The 24,062-nt window shown below is 41.8% G+C and overlaps 1 protein-coding gene across 5 annotated transcripts in view; it reads left to right on the top strand.

The window, feature by feature from the left end:
* The window catches only part of LOC145349758 (BTB/POZ domain-containing protein KCTD8-like), a 199,177-nt gene that overhangs the window by 144,437 nt on the left and 30,678 nt on the right, over positions 1-24,062 (top strand). Inside the window, exons 3-4 of one of the 5 annotated variants that reach the window (XM_080198305.1) lie at positions 21,568-21,576; positions 22,529-22,535. The exons of 1 other annotated variant lie outside the window; for it this stretch is intronic. In XM_080198305.1, coding sequence (XP_080054431.1) covers positions 21,568-21,576; positions 22,529-22,535 — 16 coding nt within the window. Of the gene's footprint in view, positions 1-2,145; positions 2,162-5,001; positions 5,014-21,564; positions 21,577-22,528; positions 22,536-24,062 lie in introns of all 5 variants that reach the window. 3 more of the 5 variants (XM_080198326.1, XM_080198318.1, XM_080198310.1) reach the window with 3 other exon arrangements.

Genomic DNA, 24,062 nt, shown 5'->3' on the forward strand with positions numbered 1-24,062 from the left:
TACGTGCTTAGCAAGCATGAGAAGAATGGGACTCCCACAGACAACACTAAAGGTGATCAACAATTTTATGTAATTATTTCTGCCTGTGTCTTAGGGAATGCAATGAGGCAATTTTTTATTTTCTGGGCTAAAGCAGAGATGACAGAGAGGTTTTTATTTTCTCTGACAAGTAACAGGGGAATCAGAACTTCTGGAAACCAAATTACTCGAAAAATTGGCATCATTATTGCAAGTTGTATTGTGATCCTTTATTGTTGCCAAAAAAGTTGAGGCAGGTGTCACAACAATACCAACAGATAAAGTACATATTGTAGACACAACTTACAACTATGGCCTTCCCCTATTTAAATTTGGATGACATTCAGAAGAGACTGAAAGTTCAATTAACAGTCAAATTGTCATATATAAGAGCCTGGATTTTAATAATGTATAGAAAAGGGCCACTTAATTGCTAGTTTCACTGAATAATGGACAGTGTTTGATCCCAAAGGCCCAAGTAGAAATCCCAGAATAATAAATAATAGAAGCATAATTTCATTTATTCAGTCAGCAAAATTCATTGGTCCTGACCTGATGTCCTACGTGGTCAGTGGTTGAACTATTGACAATTCAAATGTGACTAGGCTTTTTCCTTTGTGAAATAATCTAACAAATGTGAAATTTAATATGTATACAATTAAACAAATGGCATAGATTCTAAGATTAAAGTTCCAAAGTTTTCAGAGAATATAAATGTTTATAGAAAAGAAAAGTCTTGCATTTTATGCTACTTTTCATGACTTCAGCACTTTATAATAAAGTATTCCAAGATGCTTCATATGAGAGTTGTAATGCAAAAGATGACACTGTATCATATCAGGAGCTTTTTATGGTAGACTACCCAAAGCTTAGAAGATTCTAGGAAATGGTTTGAAGTTTTTAAAGTTTATTTATTATTTAGATGTAAGGCTTACATTAACACTGCAATGAAGTTACTGTGAAATTCCCCTAAAAGCAGCAATGCTAACCACTGTTCTACTATACCGAGGGGTGAGGCCATGGTGGAATTTGAAAACAAAGATGCAGATTTTAACATTGTAGCTCTGCTTAACTGGGAACCAATTAGTAAAGTAATCTGTAAGCAAGGATTGCTGTAACATTACTAATTGCTCTCTCTTCGTTAAACATTCCGCCAACAAAATCTGGACCTCACTGGAACTCAATTTATATGACTTCCCTTTATACATTAATGGAACATGATTCTTATCTTGTCCTTTTCACTTGTCTTCAACTTTCTAATGTATTCTACTGATCCCACAATCCTGGAACTTCCATCCCTGGCATGAATGATGGCCATGCCAAACACTACCAAAATCTCAAACCACTAGCACCAGATAATCCCTGTCCTAGTCTGGAAGAAGCAGTGCTCCAAAAGCTAGTAGCGTTTGCTACCAAATAAACCTTTTGGACTTTAACCTGATGTTGTGAGACTTCTTACCTAGTCTGGTCCTGTTATGGTACACCAATTGTAATTGATTCAGAGACTAGACAATAAATTTCAAACTTGATGCCTTGCATATCTGAACAATTTATTAAGCAACAGAAGTTATTCCTAAGAAACAAAGGCAATTAGTATCCTAGTTCAGATAGTTCATGGTCGCCACCAACTCTAATAGCCACAGATTGCTCATAACTCCTTTTCTCTTGTCTCTCTTCAAATCTGTGCAGCAAATCTTTGTACTTTCTGTAGTCAGGGCCTCTTCCTGTGTTCTCATATTGCTGTCATTCTTTGATCTTGGTATTTCATCTGACAGTGCTTGCTTAAACTCAACAATCATGGTCCCAACTCCACCAAGATATCCAACAAATGTCGTGTTTTGAATATTTGCATGTTTCTCTTCAGCCTTTTAGGTTCTCAGTTTCTAGTTCATTGCTCTAATGCAAGTGAGGAAACATATGTATCTTTTGATTATGTTACAAAGTCTGCACAACAATTTACTTCTTTGCATTAGCCTTGCAATAAGGTAGTTCTGGAGTTGCCAGCTCTTTGGGAGATGTGTTTATCTTTTGAAGACATTTACCAATTTGCACTCATTTTATTTAGGCTGGCGTCTATTTGACCAGTAAACGTATTATTAGAGGAGTTGAGTCTGGAAGTAACTAAAGCAAAGGTAAGAGTGAAGTGAGCTGTAGTGAAGTGAACTAAGGCAAGGGATGGACAATGTTACAAAGATAGAAGCAAGTGACCTTAGTAACAAATCAGTTGTGGGTTTATAGTTCAGTCAAGGTTGATTTGATTTGATTTGATTTTGTCACATGTATTGATATATAGAGAAAAGTTTTGTTTCTTGTGCACCATATGGGCAAAACATACCATTCATAGAGAAGGAAACAAAAGGATGTAGAACACAGTGTTACAGTCATAGCTAGGGTGTAGAGAAAGATCAACTTAATATAAGATGGGTCCATCCAAAAGTCTGATAGTAGCAGAGAAGAAGCTGTTTTTCTGTCAGTTGGTACATGATTTCAGACTTTTGCACCTTTTTCCCTTATGAAAGAAGGTGAGAGTATGTCTGGGGTGCGTGGGGTCCTTAATTTTGCTGTCTGCTTTTCTGATGCAGCAGGAGGCAGAATCAATGAGGTTATGCCTCATCTGGTTAATCCTACACTGCTTAGTAGCAGCAGGTATCTTTGCAGCAGATGCTAAGCCACTGCATCTGTTTCTTTACTGATGCAGATAACAGTGTCTCAAAATCATTGCCAGATAGATATCTCATGTCCTGTAGAAATGCTCAGTAACGTTTTATTGAGTAAGGTGATACTGGTTGTTGAAATATACAAAAATAGAGGGACAAGAGGAGGCCATAGAGTGTTTCAAGCCTGTTTGACCATTCAATTACATTCTGTCTAATTTGTACTTACTCCATCCACATCGCTATCCTTGCTGAACAAAAGTCTCTCAATATAGGGTTTTGAATTTTTCAGTTGATTGAGCCTTAACAGCAGTTTTTTCGGGTTGATGGGGAGAGTTTTAGATTCTCATTACCCATTGTGTGAAAAATTGCTCCCTGACATCATCCCAAATGGTCTCAATCTAATTTGATGGTTAAACTGGTTAATTATTCTAGTTTACTTTGAGGAGACCAAACTTTATGGGCAGAATTTTAGGTTTCCCCCAGACAGGTTCTGACGTTGGGCAGGGGAGCATAAAATTGAATGGATGGAATTTCTCCACAGGACCATATCCTACAAAGCCTCAATTTTTAGGCGAGTGAGAGTGGGAGCAGGTAGGGTGGGAAAGTGACATTTGCACTTTTCCCCATCTCTGGTGGGAAGTGGTGACACCTCACTCTGAAGGCCCCCTCAGAGTTGGGGCAGCATCCCCCATTCGGGACATTGGAGCTCTGGGACCCCCTCATCTCTGGCCTACTCCCGATACCACAATCACCCACCCTCTTGAGCATCTTCTATCCTCCTGCCCCAAAGTTCCTGGGAAATATCTTTTTGTAGGTCTCAGGACTTAGTTCTAAACAGAACACTGCAACACTGCTTCAGGCTACTGGAAGTTCCACTCATTGCCAATGAACATTCAAGTGAGCATTAAATGGCAGTGGGAGTTCAGCTGTGCTTTAATTGCCAATTCTTAGGATGGTGCGTGCCAACTGTTTGCCATCCTTAACACCTTACCCCATGTGAACTAATGAAATATGCCCTTCACTCTTCTACAGATGATAAGCGTACAGGTATTAGCGGGAGGATTTTCTTTTATGCAGTCTAGTCTGACTGGTGGTTAATACAAGAACTTCCATTCTTTAAGGCATGCAAGATCAGAGGACTCACACTGGCAAGTCCATAGACATCATTGAGAGTATGTGAAGTAAAATATTTCACTAACTGATAACATGACCCATGAAAACAAAACTGTCAATAGTAAAGTGAGTGAAATAGGGAAAATGCATTTCCATTTATATTTGAGTGATGTTCCTATGACCTTCAGGAACAAAGAAATACAGAGCAATGCTAGGCATCCACGTAAAATGGATGTATTTAATGTCAGGATTCATGGTAGACCTCAAAAAAATTATAAAATGCAATCCTGACCCACTCATGATGGATCTGTTAATGCGGCTGGTTCTGCTCAGCAGACACACAGAGGGATGGGGATACTGGGGATGATGGGGGGGAACGGAAGGGATGATCAATGGGGAGGCAATGGGGAGGGGGGGGGTCACCTCCGTGATGAAGGTGGAAGACTTCTATTTGGTTATGTGATTGGGGCGCCTTTAAAAACAGTGCCCCAATCGCAATTGAACCAGATCCCAACTCTAAGTGGTGCTGACTGTCAACCTCACTCTTTTTACTTTCTGTTAAATGTATCAGAGCTGGAAAGAAAACAGGCCAGTGGACCCGAAGAATTCCAAACCAGTTTTCCCACCAGAACTGGGATATTTGGCAAATTCTTATAAGATTCTGTCCACTGAAATGGCCTAGCAAGCCATCTAAGAGCAATTTGAGATCACCAACAAATGCTGCCCTGACCAGCAATGCTCACATCCCGTAAATTAATGAAAATACAGACATATATTTGAAATGTTTTTTTTAAACACAGGACTCTTTCTCTGGACCCCAGTCAGAAAGTTTATACCTCCTCTTCTATGATTCAAGCTTATTTTAATGTTTCTATTTTATTTAACAGCTTGTTCCTCAGTAATAATTTATTATGTTACCAAACACAGCGAAGTACAGAAAATTCACCATTGACAATGAAAATTTGCATGAGGATGTATGTTTGAAGATATTAGAGCTACCAACCATATTAATCAGCAGATGTCAAGGGAACAAGTGTAATTTACTCAATTTGTAATGATGCAGCTTTTTGCAATTACGCACTTGCATTCTTACGAAAGATCTCTATAGCAGTAAACAACCAAGAATAGTGCCTTGTTATAATCAGGATGTGAAAATGGATTTGTCCTAGTGTTGAACAGAAATAATTGATCTGAATCTTGACAGGAAGGGTAGGCAAGAGGCACAGTTTGTCACAAAACCTGGAAGTTTGGATTCCTCACACTTGGAGTTTTAACTCTCCCAGCATGCTTTAGTTTTGGTTAGGCAGGGTCTGCTGTCCCAGAAGTCAGCTTGATGGACAAGCTTGGCTTCCATTTGAATGGAGGACATGCTGGAGCAGGTGGCAGCTGCAGATATCACATGGGCTGTTTAGGAGGAGGGGTTGCTAGCTCAGGCCGGGTGAGGTGTTTGTGGGTTCCTGCAATAGTAGGGTAGTACGTAAGTTTAGTTCACTCAGTTGGAGTGGAGAAAGCAGTCCTTCTCTTGGCCCACAAGAAGTACTGCAAGGGAACATACCTTCTCCCCAAAGGTGTCCTCCCCACCCTCCAGCTGTTGAGAGTTTCCTGAGGCCTGAGCTACCTGGCCAATTATCGTTAAACTTCTAAAACAGGTTAACTGAGAATCTGCCAGCCTTATTAAAATATGTAAGTGGCCAACCCACCTCCTGGCAGTGTGTTGAATGCTTGTCACTTCTCCTGCCTAAGTGGATAAGTTTGGGGTGACTTAGGGTGAGATTTTAAATTTTTAAAGTTTCAAAAGCTCAGCTGACCCCAACCCAGCTGGGTTTTTTCACAGATTAAGATTCTGTGCATTGAGAGTTATCTCCCTTGTGCTAATTGCTTTATTGTAATTTTTCTCAGAACTTTGTTTTTAATTACTTTTTGTCAACTTCCAATTTTGAAAATTTTTCTCTTTGTTCATTCTTCTTACCTTCCACTCAGATTGGAAGGTAAAAGGAAATAATTACATCTCCACAGCACCTTTCACAATTTCAGGATGTCCCAAAGTGCCTTACAGCCAGTGAAATGCTTTTCTTGAGTATTCACTATAATAATGTGGGAAACATGGCAGCCAATTCTCACATAGAACAGTCCCAAAACCAGAAATGAGATTATCTGTTGAATGTTGGTTAAGTGTAGGTTGAGGGATAAATATTGGTCGGGACACTGGAGAAAAATATCGCTGCTCTTCAAAGAGGTCAGTGAGATCCTTCATGTCCAGTGGAAGGGACACATAAAACTCAGTTTACTGTCTTACCTGAAAGACACTTTGGCACTGCAGCCTCAGTACTGCACTGAGTTATTAGCTTCGCTTTTGTGCACAAGTGGAATGGGACTTGAGCCAACTACCTTCTGACGCAGAAACAAGAGTGCCACCACTGAGCCACAGCTGGCACCTGCTCCAAATACACTCCAATGCGGTTATGTTCAAGAAGGACTCAATACAATTGACATTCCTTACTAATTGCATTGTTAACAAAGCAAATTGTTGGTCTGATACAAAGATGAATTTAAAGTTGATTTTCACAAACATTAGTCTTCAGTTATATATCATGTCCATAACTTTGCTGAAACGATTATGTCTAGGTGATAACGAAGAAGAACAAAAGTAACCATGGAACAGAAAGATTCTGTTGTAATATTTTAATTGAATTATACTTTTATAGCTGCATGGTATTGATCATTTGGTCTGTAGATGTATTTTATAGCAGTCATGTCAATTTGCTGCATACTTTACAGCAATTTGTGGAGTTTTTAAACTTTCATTTACATGTATGTCCATAAAGCCACCAGTCACCTAGTATTCTTTATGAATATGTTTCTGAGAGATTGCAAAATAATTTACTCAAGATGTAAAAAAATTCAGTTGCTTGATGATTGTCAGTGTCAGATAGCCCAGGCAATGGCAGATGGCTGAGGAAAAACAGAAAGATGACAGTGTGGTCATGCGGTGCCAGATGGCATAGGAGCTGGCAGAGGGACACAGTGCACAATAGGGAATGGGTCAGGGGCCAATAGAAGAATTAAGGATTACAGAGGAAGATGTTACAGCATGACCCAGCTAATACCAGGTGTTGTATTCTAGTTTTCATTCCATGCTCATGATAGGTGCTATCAGATAATTCAATGCAGGCTGACGAGAGTGAACTTCATAAGGATATATTGTCAGATTTCTTTATGGTAATCAGATTCAAAGCTATCAATGCTCTTTAAAATGGCAACATTCTGATAGACACTAATCTGCAAACGGTGCTTTTGAATTGCAATATTCATCCCCTAACAAGCTAAGCATTGTTGTACAAAATAACAATATGGTTTTAAATGCAATTGACAATATTTAGTTACCCTGGCTGTGAAGCCTTCTACAAAAAATGTATTTTACAATAATTATCTAAAAATTAATATTCATGAATATTAAGAGAGCAATGCATGCCTGAATAGTTGAACTATGTCTTGCTCATTGCAATAATTGGCATAGTCCTAATGGCTCATTGGGCAAGATGCTATTTGGCTGCTTTTAGGTCACCAAAATCAAGAAAATATTTGGATCTCTGAACCATGTTGTTTTAGCTTATTTGACACTGGGGAGCAGTGGAAATAAATTGGCTTCAATGTCTTCAAGCCAGAGAAGTAAAAATTCAGTCAGAAATCACATTCCAATTGGCTATCCAGTGAATTGTTATGTTAATATAATTCACCTTGCTCTGTTTTGTAACATATAGAAAGATTTTACCAAATCTGTGACTGCATGACAGTAGTCACAAGGTTGGTGCAGCTGAAGAAATCCCTGATTTATTTGGAACAAAGAAATATTACATCAGTTGCCCAAAGCAGAAACTGATGTGTGCTTTTGAAAAAAATATTACTTTTGCTGATGGCTTGCTGATCAGTTTGGTGCAAGTCTTGAGAGGCAGTGCAAAACTCAGCTTTCAATGTGGATATTTTAATGAGTTATCATCCTCAAAGCTATATTTGATGCTGATTATGAAGGACCTGAAAATAATACAGAATGAGTTTGGTTTATTTCATCAATGAGAACCCTCCATTGTGTTTTCAGTTAATGCTTCTGCTTAATCCTGAGTTTTAACAATGTTTTCTGAAGATGGAAAATAATTAAGTTTGGAATTTTCCACTCTGCTAAGTGTTAAATAGCTTCTTGCATTGACAGCTGTTTGAGTAAACCTCACTCAATTTTCATCTTCTTTGAGTGAACCAATATTCTAGTTTCACAAATATATTAAAACATTTTAACAAAAGCATTTTCATATTGGTCAAAAACTTGCACTGTGGGATATTAAGGTACAAGTTATGAACATGGCTGTCTGTAACTCCTCAATGCCAGTTAAAGGAGTGTTCTAAATAAAGTTAATGGATGCAATTCACATGACTGCATTCTTAAGTGCTCCTGCCAGTGGAAAAACTGGAGTGTTTCCTGCTGGCCTTAGCAGCGCCTGTCAGGTGGGATTCTTCCACCTTAAGCATTTAAAAATATTCATAACATAAAGCACACCGGCCAGTCCGGTTTTATAGAGACTGGGGCACTCTGATCACAGTTCTGAGAGGCAAACCCTTCCCTCCCCATCACATTGACCCCCTGCTGACAAGGGGAGCCCCCCAACCTCTCAGAACAGAGGGGCATCCCTCTCCCAGCCACTGAAAGAACAGGTCAATCCCCCCAGTACTACGCAGTCTTGCCCCCCTGTACCACAGGCCTCACACTGCTCCAACCCCACAAAGAAGACACACCAAGATTGGGTTGTCTCAAACTCTGCCCCCTCCTCATGTCCCCCTTTGGGCTATACTCCTTTAGCACCCTGGCACTGACAACCTGACCTAGTGCCTTGGACTCTGAAGGGGACAAGGAAGTAAGTAATGTGTCCATGTGCCCACTGCCATTGCCAGGTTTTGGAGAGTCCCCCAAGGCACCTGTGGTATGGGGTACTCGGGCTGGGAGAAGGGATTGACCTTGCGTCTCACTCCTGGGATAGGCGTCTAGTGACAGCACTTGTCCTTGATATCCTGGAAAAAGTGTTCACTCTCAGGATGGTGATTTCAGACACCATTCTGGTAAAGATATTCATTATTGTCTTTGTTCTCTAAAATCTTTGAAGTGCCCTGGTCACTTTGATGTCCATGCCTACAAAATCACTGCAGCACTTCATTCCACAGTAGGGTTTGGCCTTGCTTAATGTTATGAGCTCCAAGTGTGAAATGACCTCTTTAAAGTGTTCTTGTAGAAAGGACTTGTCAAATTTACTGGAGAGATCCCCTTGCTTTCATAAGGCCCAATTGCTTTGAAGTGCTTTGATGGACAGCAGGGATTGAGTTTCACTTCGGAGATTCCCTTCTATCATTGAAAGAGTAGCATTTGGTGCCTGGCTCCTTTGAAGTTCTCTGATTGACAGATGGATTACTTACCCATTAAGAACATAAGAACATAAGAAATAGGAGCAGGAGTAGGCCATCTAGCCCTTCGAGCCTGCCCTGCCATTCAATAAGATCATGGCTGATCTGTCGCTGCTCAGTTCCACTTTCCCGCTTTCTCCCCATAGCCCTTAATCCCCTCTCTTATCAAAAACCCATCAACCCGCGTCTTAAAAATATTTAGCGAGGCAGCCTCCACCACTTCAACGGGCAGAGAATTCCAGAGATTTACCACCCTTTGAGTGAAGAAGTTCCTCCTCAACTCCGTTCTAAACCGCCCCCCTTTTATCTTGAGGCTGTGCCCCCTAGTCCTACTGTCTTTTTTGAGCGGGAAGAGTCTCTCCACCTCTATCCTATCCATCCCATTCATCATCTTATACGTCTCAATGAGATCTCCCCTCATTCTTCTAAACTCTAACGAGTACAAGCCCAGTTTATTCAGCCTCTCCTCATAGCTCAACCCCCTCAACTCCGGTATCAGCCTAGTAAACCTCCTCTGCACTCCCTCCAAGGCCAAAATATCTTTGCGCAGGTGTGGCACCCAAAACTGCACACAGTACTCCAGCTGCGGCCTCACCAATGCCCTATACAGCTGCAGCAAGACCTCCCTACTTTTATATTCAATTCCCCTCGCTATGAAGGCCAGCATCCCATTTGCCTTCCTGACCACCTGCTGCACCTGCAAGCTGGGTTTTTGCGACTCATGCACAAGGACCCCGAGGTCCCTCTGCACCATCGCCTGCTGCAGTTTTTCGCCCCGTAAGTAATAGTCCTTCCGACCATTCTTCCTACCAAAGTGGACCACCTCACACTTGCCAACATTAAATTCCATTTGCCATTTCCTGGCCCATTCGCCCAGCCTATCTAGATCCTTCTGCAGGCTCTCCACACCCTCCGCACAATTTGCCGTTCCCCCAATCTTGGTGTCATCAGCAAATTTCGACACCCTACACTCGGTTCCCTCCTCCAGATCATCTATATAAATGGTAAAAAGCTGAGGCCCCAGCACCGACCCCTGGGGCACTCCACTAGTCACCATCCGCCAATCCGAATAGCACCCGTTGACCCCCACTCTCTGCCTCCTATTTGACAACCAATCCTCTATCCACGCTAACACCCTACCCCCAACTCCATGTCCCTCGACCTTCTGCAATAACCTCTTGTGAGGTACTTTGTCAAACGCCTTCTGAAAATCTAGAAAGACCACATCCACTGGCTCTCCTCTATCCACCGCCCAAGACATATCCTCATAGAACTCCAGTAAATTTGTCAGACACGACTTCCCTTTAATGAAACCGTGCTGCGTCTGCTCTATCAAGCAATTCCCTTCAAGATGCCTCGCAATTTCCTCCTTAATGACAGATTCTAACATTTTACCTACCACAGACGTTAAACTAACCGGCCTATAATTCCCCGCCTTTTGCCTGGCACCCTTCTTAAGCAACGGCATAACATTAGCCGTTTTCCAATCATCCGGCACTTCCCCGGAATCCAGCGACGTCTGGAAAATAACCACCAAGGCATCCACTATCACCTCCGCCATTTCTTTCAGAACCCTCGAATGCATTCCATCCGGTCCTGGGGACTTGTCCACAATCAGCCCCTCCAGTCTGTCGAGCACCGCCTCTCTAGTAACAGTAATGTCATTAAGACCCTCCAGTCCTACCACCTTTCCATCGCTAACACCCGGCAAATTATTCACGTCCTCCTCCGTGAAGACAGAAACAAAAAATTTATTCAATACCTCAGCCATATCCTCATCCCCTACCACTAGGTCCCCTTTCTCATCCTCTAAAGGACCAACATTCACCCTAGCCAGCCTCTTCCTTTTTATATATTTATAAAAACTCTTGCTATCCTTTTTTATATTAAGCGCTAGCCCAGCTTCATAGTTTCTCCTACCCTTCTTATCAACTTCTTTGTCAATCTTTGTTGACATTTAAACCTCTCCCAATCCTCTTCTCGCCCACTACTCTTAGCTACTCTAAATTCCTCCGCTTTTAATTTAACACTTTCCTTAACCTCCTTCGTTATCCACGGCTTATTACCTCTCTTCCTACTATCCTGTTTGACCATCGGAATAAATTTCCGCTGAGCACCAAGAAAGATCTCCTTAAAGATCCTCCACTGCTCCTCAACAGACCCTCCCTCCAACGCGCTCCCCCAGTCCACATTCGCCAGTTCTTCTCTCATCCTACCGTACTCCCCTCTATTCAAACAGAGGACGCGTGTCCGGGAACCCACTTTCTCCTCCTCCATCTGCACCAGAAACTCCACCATACAATGATCACTCTCCCCAAGGGGATCCTTCACCACAAGCCACTTATCCCCATAGCCCTATATATTTACCCTACTAACCCCCTGGCACTAAGCAACAATTTAGCATGGCCAATCATCCTGACCTCAAGTTGAGAATGGAGTGGTGCACAGGCATGTGGGTAACATTTGAGCCAGAGAAACATTCCGATGAATACAAGATCATCCTGTGATTATCAGCCTCTGAGATATGTGGTCACCCTGCATCTATTGTTTCTGATCTATGATGTGGAGATGCCAGTATTGGAATGGGGTAAACACAGTAAAATGTCTCACAATATCAGGTTAAAGTCCAACAGGTTTATTTGGTAGCACAAGCCACAAGCTTTCAGAGCACTGCTCCTTCATCAGGTGAGTGGGAGTTCTGTTCATGAACAGGGTATATAAAGACACAAACTCAATTTACAAAATAATGTTTGGAATGCAAACCTTTACAGGTAATCAAATCTTAAAGGCACAGACAATGTGAGTGGAGAGAGGACTAAGCACAGGTTAAAGAGATGTGTATTGTCTCCAGCCAGGACAGTTAGTGAGATTTTGCAAGCCCAGGCAAATCATGGGGGTTACAGATAATGTGACATGAGCCCAAGGTCCTGGTTGAGGCCGTCCTCGTGTGCAGAACTTGGCTACCAATCTCTGCTCAGTGACTCTGCACTGTCGTACGTTGTGAAGGCTGCCTTGGAGAACGCTTACCTGAAGATCAGAGGCTGAATGCCCCTGACCGCTGAAGTGTTCGCCAACAGGAAGGGAACAGTCTTGCTTGGTGATTTTCAAGCAGTGTCCATTCATCCGTGGTCATAGCATCTGCGTGGTCTCCCCAATGCCTCGGGACATCATTTCCTGCAGCGATCAGATAGACAACGTTGGCTGAGTTGCAAGAGCATGTACTGTGTACCGGATGGATGGTGTTCGCACATGAGATAATGGCATCCATGTTGATGATCCAGCATGTCTTGCAGAGGTTGCTCTGGCAGGGTTGCGTGGTGTTGTGGTCACTGTTCTCCTGAAGGCTGAATAGTTTGCTGTGACAATGATCTGTTTGAGGTTGTGTGGTTATTTGAAAGCAAGAAGTGGAGGTGTGGGGATGGCCTTGGTGAGATGTTCATCTTCATCGATGACATGTTGAAGTGTACTTAATCATCCAAATGCTGTAGCTTCTCCTGGAGCAGAGAAGCTATGACATCTTCTCTGGAGCCTTCAACATGTCATTGATGAAAATGAACATCTTACCAAGGCCATCCCCACACCCTCGCTTCTTGCCTTCAAACAACCGCACTACTTCAAACAGACCATTGTTCATGGCAAACTACTCAGCCTTCAGGAGAACAGTGACCACGACACCACACAACCCTGCCACAGCAACCTCTGCAAGACATGCCGGATCATCGACATGGATGCCATCATCTCTCTTCAGAATACCATCCACCAGGTACACAGTACATACTCTTGCAACTCGGCCAATGTGTTTACCTGATATGCTGCAGGAAAGGATGTCCTGAGGTATGGTACATTGGGGAGACCATGCAGATGCTACGACAATGGGTGAGTGAACACCGCTTGACAATCACCAGGCAGAAGCATTCTACTCCTGTTGGGGAATACTTCAGCAGTCATGGGCATTCAGCCTCTTGGTAAGCGTTCTCCAATGTGGCCTTCACAACACATGACAATGCAGAATCGCTGAGCAGAAAGTTCCATACACATGAGGATAGCCTCAATCGGGATCTTGGGTTCATGTCACACTATCTGTAAACCCCACGACTTGCCTGGGCTTGCAAAATCTCACTAACTGTCCTGGCTGGAGACAATACACATCTCTTTAGCCTGTGCTTAACCTTCTCGCTCACATTGTCTGTACCTCTAAGACTTGATTACCGGTAAAAACTCACATTCCAACAATTATTTTGTAAATTGTGTTTGTGTCTTTCTGTGCTCTGTTTGTGAAGGAGCAGCATTCTGAAAGCTTGTGGCTTGTCCTACCAAATAAACTTGTTGGTCTTTAAGCTGGTGTTGTGAGACTTCTTAACTGTTCCTGATCCACCCTGGGAGCAATCGAGTGCAGTTATCCAGTTCAAATGGCATATCCTTTTCTGCGGCTCAAGACCCCATTATTCCTTTTACGGAACCTCCTCCAGGGTAGAGTTGCTTTGCTTTGATCACCCCCGCAAAGCTCCTCAGAGGCTTGATTTGTAGAAGAGACTAAGTTAAAGCCAAGAGGCATTGCTAGTGTTGTGTGTTTATGTAAAGAGCTGAAGACAGTATGGTAATAGGAGCTTTTGCCCCTCCATCCTGCCTATCAGCCGATGGTACTCCATGTAGTAAGAGGGCACCAAGGCTGTAAATATCTCAATCTGTGCTCCCAGTAAAGTTTCTGTTTGTTTGCAACAAAGTGGCTCCTGTCTCAAGTTATCGCAATTCACTATTTTGATTGTCTGAGATGCCAGTTCATGGTACTTTAATGATCTATGTACCTAAATCCCCAAATGATTGGTTTGTAATAACTAATACATTTGTGATTCACTGCGGGAGTTCCAGAAATGTTATGTTGTTATCACAGCTTCCTACAAGTTGTGAATAAAAACAGCTGAAAGAGTTCCAAGTAATCAGTTTGGAATAGTAACAGCTGAATAGCACAAGCAGAATAGAATCTTATTTCCTGAAGTATCTCATAATTTTGCGAGTGCGGCAACAGATAAAATAAACTCAGATGTGTGTAATCCCCAAATGAAATCTCATGTCTCCTGTGCTTGTGGTAAATTTCTCTTGATGTAGCAGCTTAATTTTTTTATTTTTGTTGATGGTGAACTTACACAGGTCACTGATCCAATAATAGCCATTTAAGAAGATTGAGATACTATCATCTTCCCATCTCCCCTTGAGAGGAGATGAGTGATTATGGTAAAGGGTTAGTAGCAATTTGCCACAGTATTTTCAATATAAAGATTTTGAAGAGTTTAAAGTGGGAATCCAGGAGTGCAATCCTCTGAGGCTCCCACAAATGCAAAATTAGATGACATAAATTGTACTGAAATGCTTCCTGACTTCACTTTCACACAAGGACATTGCCGTGAAAATGACGTGTGATCTTTGTGTGTTTTCCCTCTCTTTAGGAAAATAACAGGCCCAATTAAACATTTTGGTGGGACTTTCTAGCCACACTCACCCCAAGGCAGAAAATTCCCACCCGAGGTCAATGGACCTTTGCATGGTCCTCCCCCACCCACTATGATTCCTGTGGAGGGCGGGATGGGAAAATTTCACCCTTTCGGTTAGTCGTTACACATTTTCTCATTCAGTACTTTCCAAACCCTATAGCCCCTCCTGCACAGAAGGTAAAGGGCAGTAGGGGCATGGGAACAGCAACACTTGCAATTTCTCACTCCGGTCACTCAGCATTCTGACCAGAAAGTACATTGCTGTTCCTGCATCCATTGCTGGGTCAATTTCCTGGAATTCCCTCCCCAACAGCATTATGAGTAAACCTATAACCACATGGGTAAAACACGATGTAGATAGGATGTTCCCCTTGGCTGGTGAATCTAGAACCACCAGACATAGGCTAAGGGATAGGCCATTTGGAATTCTCTACTCCAGAGGGCTGTGGAAGTTCAACCATTGGGTATATTCAAAACAGAAATCAATAGATTTCTGGATACAGATAACATCAAGAGATATAGGTACGGTGGGGAAAAGTGGCGTAAAAGATAGATGATCAGCCATTTGAATTGCAGAGCAGGTTCAATGGGCTGAATGACCTAAGCCTGCTCCTATATTCCTATGTTCCTATGTTGCTACAACAGCAGGTTAAGAAGGCAGTGCATCATTACCTTCAGAGCAATTAGGGACGTTCAACAAATTCTGGCCTTGCCATCATCGTAAACAAACTATAAAAAAAAGTAAATCTCTCCTAGGAAAAAGAGTTGTCCACTTTACTGCATGATATCTATCAATAACATCTTTATTTAAATGTAAAATTTACAGCTTGGTAAAATAGCACACCAGATGTGCAGGTTTCAAGTATCATTGAGAGGTATGAAATACTGGAAGCCCCTACTACTGATACTGTAATGGATCTGTTTGACTGTCCTTTCTATAGGGTTGTTGGGACAGCAGTAATATTTTTAAGAGATTTGTGAATGCTTTTTTTTGAGCAGTTCCACACATGCCATTGTTACTGTAGGGTTCATTGATGGTGTATACTGGTGAATGGATTCGGAAAGGCCACAAGTTAGCGGGGGGAACGTACGGGACAACAGGGTTGGATAGGGGGCTTTGTGTCGGTGTGGAGGCTATGATGGATCATGGAAAGTGGGAATGGAGCATGAATTGGCATAGAAAAGGCCTTGATAAGACCATTTACCCTACATTTTAGAAGGATCCCAAATCCGTACCATTGCTCACAACTCCTCAGATCATCCAGATGCTGGAGCAACTCCACAAAAATTGAAGGTGGCTAGGAGATGCCTGGCTCTCTACAGTGGAACTGGCTAGTTGGGAGTACAGAGTGCGAGCTTGTGACCCACAGTATTTCACAGTAACTTCATTGCAATGTTAATGTAAGTCTTACTTGTGGCTAATAAATAAGTTTGCCTTACTTTACAACCCTTATCCATGTGCTGACAAAAATTGGAGGTGTCTGGTATGGGGTGCAGGTGCCCTAAGATTATATTGGTAGTTATCATACAGTAACACTTCATACCTCTCATCTTGTACTTACAAACAATGAAATATTGACAAAAGAGATCAAAGAATAATTTAACCATCAAAAATATTGATCAAGCACAGCCATGAGTTCTTTCCAGCTGTCAAAATGGAACCTGTAATGAGAAAATCCTTTTGACCCTGGGCCCTCAGTCAACCATATATAATCAGGCAATCCATCTACAAAAACAGCTCTTAAACCTGTCCTCATCATGCATGGAGGAGCAGAAATTGTAAATCAGGGATCACTTGCACAGTGTAACTGGCCATGTCAAAAACAAACTTACTTGTAGGTGCAAGGAACAGATCCAAATGAGAAGGGCGCACCTGATGAAGGAACAGTGCTCCAAAAAAATGTCTCCACTGGTGACGTGGCATTCCACAGTCTGCCACATAGATGCAAAGAGATGACCAATGCCACCTTCTGTTGTGCCAATCATTCATCATCTTCACCATAGATGATAGGCCATGTGGCCAGGGTAATAGTCTTCATGGCCATCACTCATTTCCCCAGAATGCAAGGGGTAAACCAAAAGGATTCCATATTACAAACTAATATGCAACCACAGGTGAAGAATCATTTGGTCTCCAATGTGCTCCACAGGAAATGGAGCTTCCTGAGCTCGAGGCAAAGAATAGGGGTTGGGAGATGCTGTGGGAAGAGCATCTCCCTCAAAAGCCCAATTCTGATTGGTGCACCATCCCTTTAAGGCCCAGTGACCCTCTGGAACTCCCTCCGCACCAACCCTCTCCCACCTAGCCGAACTCCCGAAACCCTGAGCGTGCTCCCCCCCTCATGATCCCAAACATTCTCTACTATCCCCGCTCTGGGATCTCTGTCAATTTCCTGTCCTCCGCTTCCGGGGCTTAGTACCTGGCAACTCCCTTCAATGTCTCTTCTGATCATTGCAACACTGTGCCTGGAGGCATTGGAGAGTTGCCAAACAATCTGATTGGTCAGCAGCTATTTATTTATTTGTATTCAGCACCGGTGTCATAAACTTCTCTTAAAAATGGTCATTCCCTCTAAAGTTTTTTTTAAGTTTAATGTTTATTTATTCGTGTCTCAAGTAACCTTACATTAACACTGCAATGAAGTTACTGTAAAAATCTTCTAGTCGCTACACACCAGTGTCTGTTCGGGTGCACTGAAGGAGAATTTAGCATAGCCAATGCATCTAACCAAAATGTGGGAGGAAACTGGAGCACCTGGAAGAAACTCGCACAGACACAGGGAGAAGATGCAAATTCCACACAGACAGTGACCCAAGTTAGGAATTGAACCCAGGTCCCTGGCGCTGTGAAGCAGCAGTGCTAACTAGTGTGCAACCATGCCGCCCCCAGTTGATTCTGAAGTTGAGAAGGTTGGTTAATGAGGAGAGACTGAGTAGACTGAGGCTAAATTCATTGGAATTGAGAAGAATGAGTGGGGATCTTATATAAAATTATGAAGGGAATTGATAAGACAAAATCAGGAGGTTGTTTCCATTAGTGGGTGAAATTAGAATTAGGGGGCATAGTCTCAAAATAAGGGGAAGCAGATTTAAAACTGAGTTGAGGAGGAACTTCTTCACCCAAAGGGTTGTGAATCTATGGAATTCCCTGCCCAATGAAGTGGTTGAGGCCTCACTGAATGTTTTTAAGGCAAGGACAGACCGATTTTTGAGCAGTAAAGAATTAAGGGTTATGGTGAGCAGGCGGGTTAGTGGAGCTGAGTCCATGAAAGGATCAGTCATGATCTTATTGAACGGCAGAGCAGACTTGAGGGACCAAATGGCCTACTCCTGCTCCGAGTTCTTATGTTAAATAAAATCTCATGTCTATTTTTGAAGAATCAGCTGTGTTTCTTGTAGCAGAGTAGCATTTATTCCACTGCATCTCCTAAAACAATTCTTCAGGACAAGAGTCCTCAGAGTGAATAACATGTTTGATTCCATGCTTGAGTTCAGAGAGGATCACACTGCCAAAGAGTTTGCAGCATCAACATCCATGGTTGAAAGACAATTGATACCCAATTGTCAGCAAACTGACTGCTTCAAAATTAAAAGTACAAGGTTTTTTAACTCCACCAGCATCAAAACTATATGAACTCTCAAGGCAAAATGTAAATTCAAGAAACAAACTATTTATGGAGAATATTCATGCCTGATGCTCCAGATTTCATGACTTGACACATGAGGAACATCTGAGGACCCTGGGTCTGTACTCGATGAAGTACAGAAGGATGAGGGGGAATCTCGTTGAAACTTACACAATAATAATCCAGGTGCTTCAGTAGTGGGTCGGATCTCAAACAATGATGAGACAGAGTACAGGAATAAGATAGAGAATCTGGTGAACTGGTGCAGCAACAATAATCTCCCCCTCAATGTCAACAAAATGAAGGAGATGATCATTGACTTCAGGAAGCATAAAGAAGAACATGCCTCTGCCTACATCAATGGAGACAAAGTAGAAAGGGTCGAGAGCTCCACATTTTTAGGTGTTCAGATCACCAACAACCTGTCCTGGTCCCCCCCATGCTGACACTATGGTTAAGAAAGCCCACCAATGCCTCTACTTTCTCAGAAGACTAAGGAAGTTTGGCATATCAGCTACGACTCTCACCAACTTTTACAGATGCACCATAGAAAGAATTCTTTCTGGTTGTATCACAGCTTGGTATGGCTCCTGCTCTGTCAAAGACGCAAGAAACTACAAAAGGTCGTGAATGTGGCCCAATCCATCACACAAACCAGCCTCCCATCCATTGACTCTGTCTACACTTCCTGCTGCCTCAGCAAAGCAGCCAACATAATTAAGGACCTCACACACCCCGGACATTTTCTCTTCCACCTATTTCTGTCGGGAAGAAGATACAAAAGTCTGAGGTCATGTATCAACACACTCAAGAACAGCTCTTTCCCTGCTGATGTCAGAATTTTGAATGGATTTACCTTGCATTAAATTGATCTTTCTCTACACCCTCGCTATGGCTGTAACACAACAATCTCCACTCTCTCATTTCCTTCCCTATGAACGGTATGCTTTGTTTGTTTGTCACACAATGCTTTTCACTGTATGTTAATACATGTGACAATAAATCAAATCAAATCATCTGGCTTAGTGATCGATTGGAGTGGTGAATCAACATCAGTGATCTCATTCCCCCAACAGATTATGCAGTGCTACAATGTCTCTTCCTGATTAGTTTCTCAGAAAACTCAGGTCCAAAAGGCCTTCATGCGGACGAAGTGGAGATGCCTGCATTGGACTGGGATGAGCACATTCAGAAGTCTCACAACACCAGGTTAAAATTCAACAGGTTTATTTGAAGTCTCACAACACAATATTCTGTAAACTGTGTGTATGTCTTTATCTGCCCTGTTTGTGATCAGAACTCCCCATTCACCTGACGAAGGGGCAGAGCTCAGAAAGCTAGTGGCGTTTGCTACCAAATAAACCTGTTGGACTTTAACCTGATGTTGCAAGACTTCTTACTGCGTTTACCCCAGTCCAACACCAGCATCTCCACATCATGACTACCATCGACATTGGAAAAAATATCCACACCAGTGTATTAATCCACCAGTGGATCGACATGCTCTTGCAGTCTCTGAAAGTAAAGTAATCATCTCATTTTCATGCTGTCATATCAGAATGTGTGCTGCAATATGCCTGCAATTTTATTATCTTGACAATGTGCAGCCATTCTTTCAAAACATTCTAGTAATAGCTGAACTGTGCAATCTACTTGACAGGGTTCTTCATTCAGCGCAGTGATTCAATTTATATCTGCCGCTATGTATATGTATTTTATTCTGAACTAATTGAGCTTTGGATTCCACCTTTCATTCCACCCGTGAACAGTTTGGCATTATGTATATAACGGAACATTAACTCATGTATTTCTCATGACAAGTCAGTGGATATGTTTTTTTTCTATACCTAGGTGTGATACTATGAAAAACATTATCATGAATTATAGTTAATATCCCAGGGCATTGTTTTGCAGATAAGTGTAGTAAAAATTATTATCATTTGTCTGCTGATCACCCAGTGACAAATTCGTTCTGCATTCTTCTCTCTTTATTTGCCTGTCATTTCTTTTTCTTTCTTACGTACACTCCTCAAACTTTATGCTTCGATATCTGGAGATTCATCTCCTTATTAACTCTTCCTTTGTGTTCATTTTCCTGCTCTGTTGTCTTATCTCTGATGCATGCTTCTCAGACAGCTTCACCCTCTCTGTAACTGCTTATAACCTTCCTTCTACATGCTTGATACAAAGGGCACAAAGATAAATTGAAAGAAAATGCCAATCAGCTTTTCTCACTTCACTCTGTACAGAAAACTAGGATTAAACAAATATCTGAACAGCTCCTGAATTTGTGCTTCTTACAAACTATCATCCATTGACCACTGGGTGTAGAAATACATTCAGAGCTCAGTCTTGGCCTTCAGTTTTATCAGTTAATACTGTGCAAGAAGTAATGAGAGCTGAGAAGCAGTGAGGTCGAAGCTATGGCCCTGGGGGTCTTTTCTTATTTATTCCTTCAAAGGATGTGAATGTCACTGTCAAGGCCAGCATTTATTACCCATCCCTAATTAATTTTGAGATGGTGATGGTGAGCCAGGAAGCTTCCTGAACTGCCATTGTCCATGTGGTGTAGGTATACCCACAGTGCTGTTCGGAATAAGTTCCAGGATTTTGATCCAGTGAAAGTTAAATAATGACAATATTTCCAAGTCAGGATGGTGTGTAACTTGGTGAGGAGCTGGAAGGCGGTGGTGTTCCCATGTATGTGCTGCTCTCTTGTTCTTTTAGGTGATAGAGGTTACAGATTTGGAAGACGCTGTTGAAGGATCCCCGGTGAGTTTCTGCAGTGCATCTTGTAGCTGGTCCCTGCATAAGGTGGTGGATGGTGTCAGTCAAGTGCACTGCTTTGTCTTGGATGGTGTTGATCTTCTTGAGTGTTGTTGGAGCTGCACACATCCAGGCAAGTGGGGAGTATTCCATCACACTTCTGACTTGAGCCTTGTAATGATGGACATATTGAGGGGAGTCAGGAGAACTCTTAGCCTCTGACTTGCTGTTGTGATCACAGGATTTAGATGGCTAGTCCAGTTTAATTTCTGATCAATAACAATGATTAGACTGATGAATGTCAAGGGAAAGTGGTGTGATTCTCTCTCTTTGGAGATGTTCATTAACTGGCATTTGTTTGGCACAAATGTTACTTGCCACTGATCAGTCCAGACCTGAATGTTGTTCAAGTCTTGTTGCATGTGTATATTGACTGGTTCGGTACCTAAGAAGTTGTGAATGGTGCTGAACACTGTACAAAAATCATCATTGAATATCCTTGCATCTGAATTTATGATGGAGAGAAGATCATTGATGAAGGAGCTAAAGGCTTTTTGGTCTAAGACATGACCATGAGGAACTCCTGCAGTGATGTTGAGTGCCAAGATGATTGATCTCCAACAACCATAACCATTTTCCTTTATGGTAGATATAACTTCAGCCAATGGACTGTTTATTTTGACTGCCATTGACATCAATTTTGCCAGGTCTCCTTGATGCTACACTTGAGCCAAATGCTGCCTTGCTGTCAATGACAGCCAATCTTATACCTCATCTCTGGAATTCATTTTATTAGCCCATGTTTGAACCAAGGCTGTAATGAGGTCTAAAGCCAAGTGGACCGGGTTAGACCCAAACAGAGCAGATTATTGTTGAGTAAATGTTGTTTTGAATCCACTGTCGAAGGCACCTTGTATTTTTCTTGTAATTGAGAGTAAGCTGAGGCGATGATAACTGTTCAGGTTGGATTAGTCCTGTTTTTTATTATCATGACCTGGGCAATTTTCAACATTATCTGGTACCTGCCAGAGTTATAGCTGTACTCAAACAGCTTGACCAGTAACACAGCTAGTTTCAGAACACAAGTTCTCAGGCATCCAGTGCAGTATTAAAATCACTGCTTCAACCATTGAAGAAATAGAACTATTAGAAGTTTATGGGTAGGATTTTATGGCCTTGCCATTCCCGAAACTGTAAAATCCCACCCAAGGCCAACAGACTTTTCCATTGTCCGCCTCTTGCCCGCTCCGATTCCTGTGGTGGATGGGACAGTAAAATTCCAACCTATGTATCTTATAGGTTTTGTTTTGGCGGTTATTAACTTTATAAAAAGCAGAAATAATTCCACAGATTTATTGAAATCAGGGCATCAAACACACCAGTCAACTTTTTATCTCTCTCCATGAAGCCTGAGCTGCTGTGTGTTTCCAACATTTTCTACATTTATTCCAACGATCTCAATAATGGTTCCCACCTAGGGTGCCACAACATTTACAGGGCTACAAGGTAAAGACAGGGGAGCGGTGCTGGATAAATTGTTCCTTCAGAGGGACTGCACAGGTATGACAGGCCAAATGGCCTCCTCCTGAGCTGTAACCATTCTATGACTCTCTAAAAAGACACAACCAATTACTACCCTTATTAACACACCAAACACAGCCTGCTGATAATCAAATGCTGTCAACCTCATTCAAATATAGCAGAGAGCAAACTTTAGCAAAAAATAAAAAAAAAGCATCCAAATGATCATAGGTTGCAAATTTGAAGGGAATATGTTTTCAAAGTGGGAAAAATTGACAGGAAAGCCAAGATAAACACTATATGCAATGTAGTGACTTATGAAGCTAATCAACAATTTGAAAAAGCTGTCACAAAGCCTACAAAGAAAGTGACAAATAAAGAGTGGCCTTGCCTTGAGGAAACAAGTAGTTACACAGGTTTTGCAGAAAATTAATGCTGTCTTTTCAGGGAGCTATTGAGATGATCCACATTCAAATTTTGAATTGTATAAAAAGGGATGTATTCTGGTTCACTGTAAGGACATTGAAATTTCATTTTTTTTTGTAATTGTATAAAGGGGAGGAGAGGGATGTAACACTGAATTTCAGCAGACCAACCAAACCATATTTACCCAAATCTCTTCAGCATTCACTATGCCCCATATTACCTTTTACAACACCAATTCACTAAAACCTGCCTCTGAAGTGCCTTAGATAAACACAGGGTTAACAATAAGGCTTCTTTAATATTGGCTTTCAATGCTATATGGTTTTTCAGACTTCCTTTTATCAGTATATCAAATGTTGATTCTTCTAAATGTTAGCTCTTTTAGATCCATTCATAGAATTCTTCAGCTGAAAAAAAGATTGAAGCTGACCTTCAAGCTGCCTCAGGGACCAGTTCTGGGTCCACTGTCATTTGTTATTTATATTAATGATTTGGATGAGAATATAGGAGGCATGGTTATTAAGTTTGCAGATGATACCAAGATTAGTGGCATAGTGGACAGTGAAGAAAGTTATCTCCGATTGCAACGGGATCTTGATCAATTGGGCCAGTGGGCTGACGAATGGCAAGGTGGAGTTTAATTTAGATAAATATGAGGTGATACATTTTGGTAGATTGAACCAGGACAGGACTTAATGGTAGGGTGTTAGGGAGAGTTACAGAACAGAGAGATCTAGGGTACATGTTCATAGCTCCTTGAAAGTGGAGTCACAGGTGGGTAGAGTGGTGAAGAGGGCATTTGGCATGCTTGGTTTCATCAGTCAGAACACTGAATACAGGAGTTAGGACATCTTGTTGAAATTGTACAAGACATTGTGAGGCCACACTTGGAATACTGTGTGCAATTCTGGTCACTCTATTATAGAAAGGATATTATTAAACTAGAAAGTGTGCAGAAAAGATTTACTAGGATGTTACTGGGACTTGATAGTTTGGGTTAT

Source organism: Carcharhinus amblyrhynchos, chromosome 1 (genome assembly GCF_965287045.1).
Source record: "Carcharhinus amblyrhynchos chromosome 1, sCarAmb.v2.hapA, whole genome shotgun sequence".
Lineage (NCBI taxonomy): Eukaryota > Metazoa > Chordata > Chondrichthyes > Carcharhiniformes > Carcharhinidae > Carcharhinus > Carcharhinus amblyrhynchos.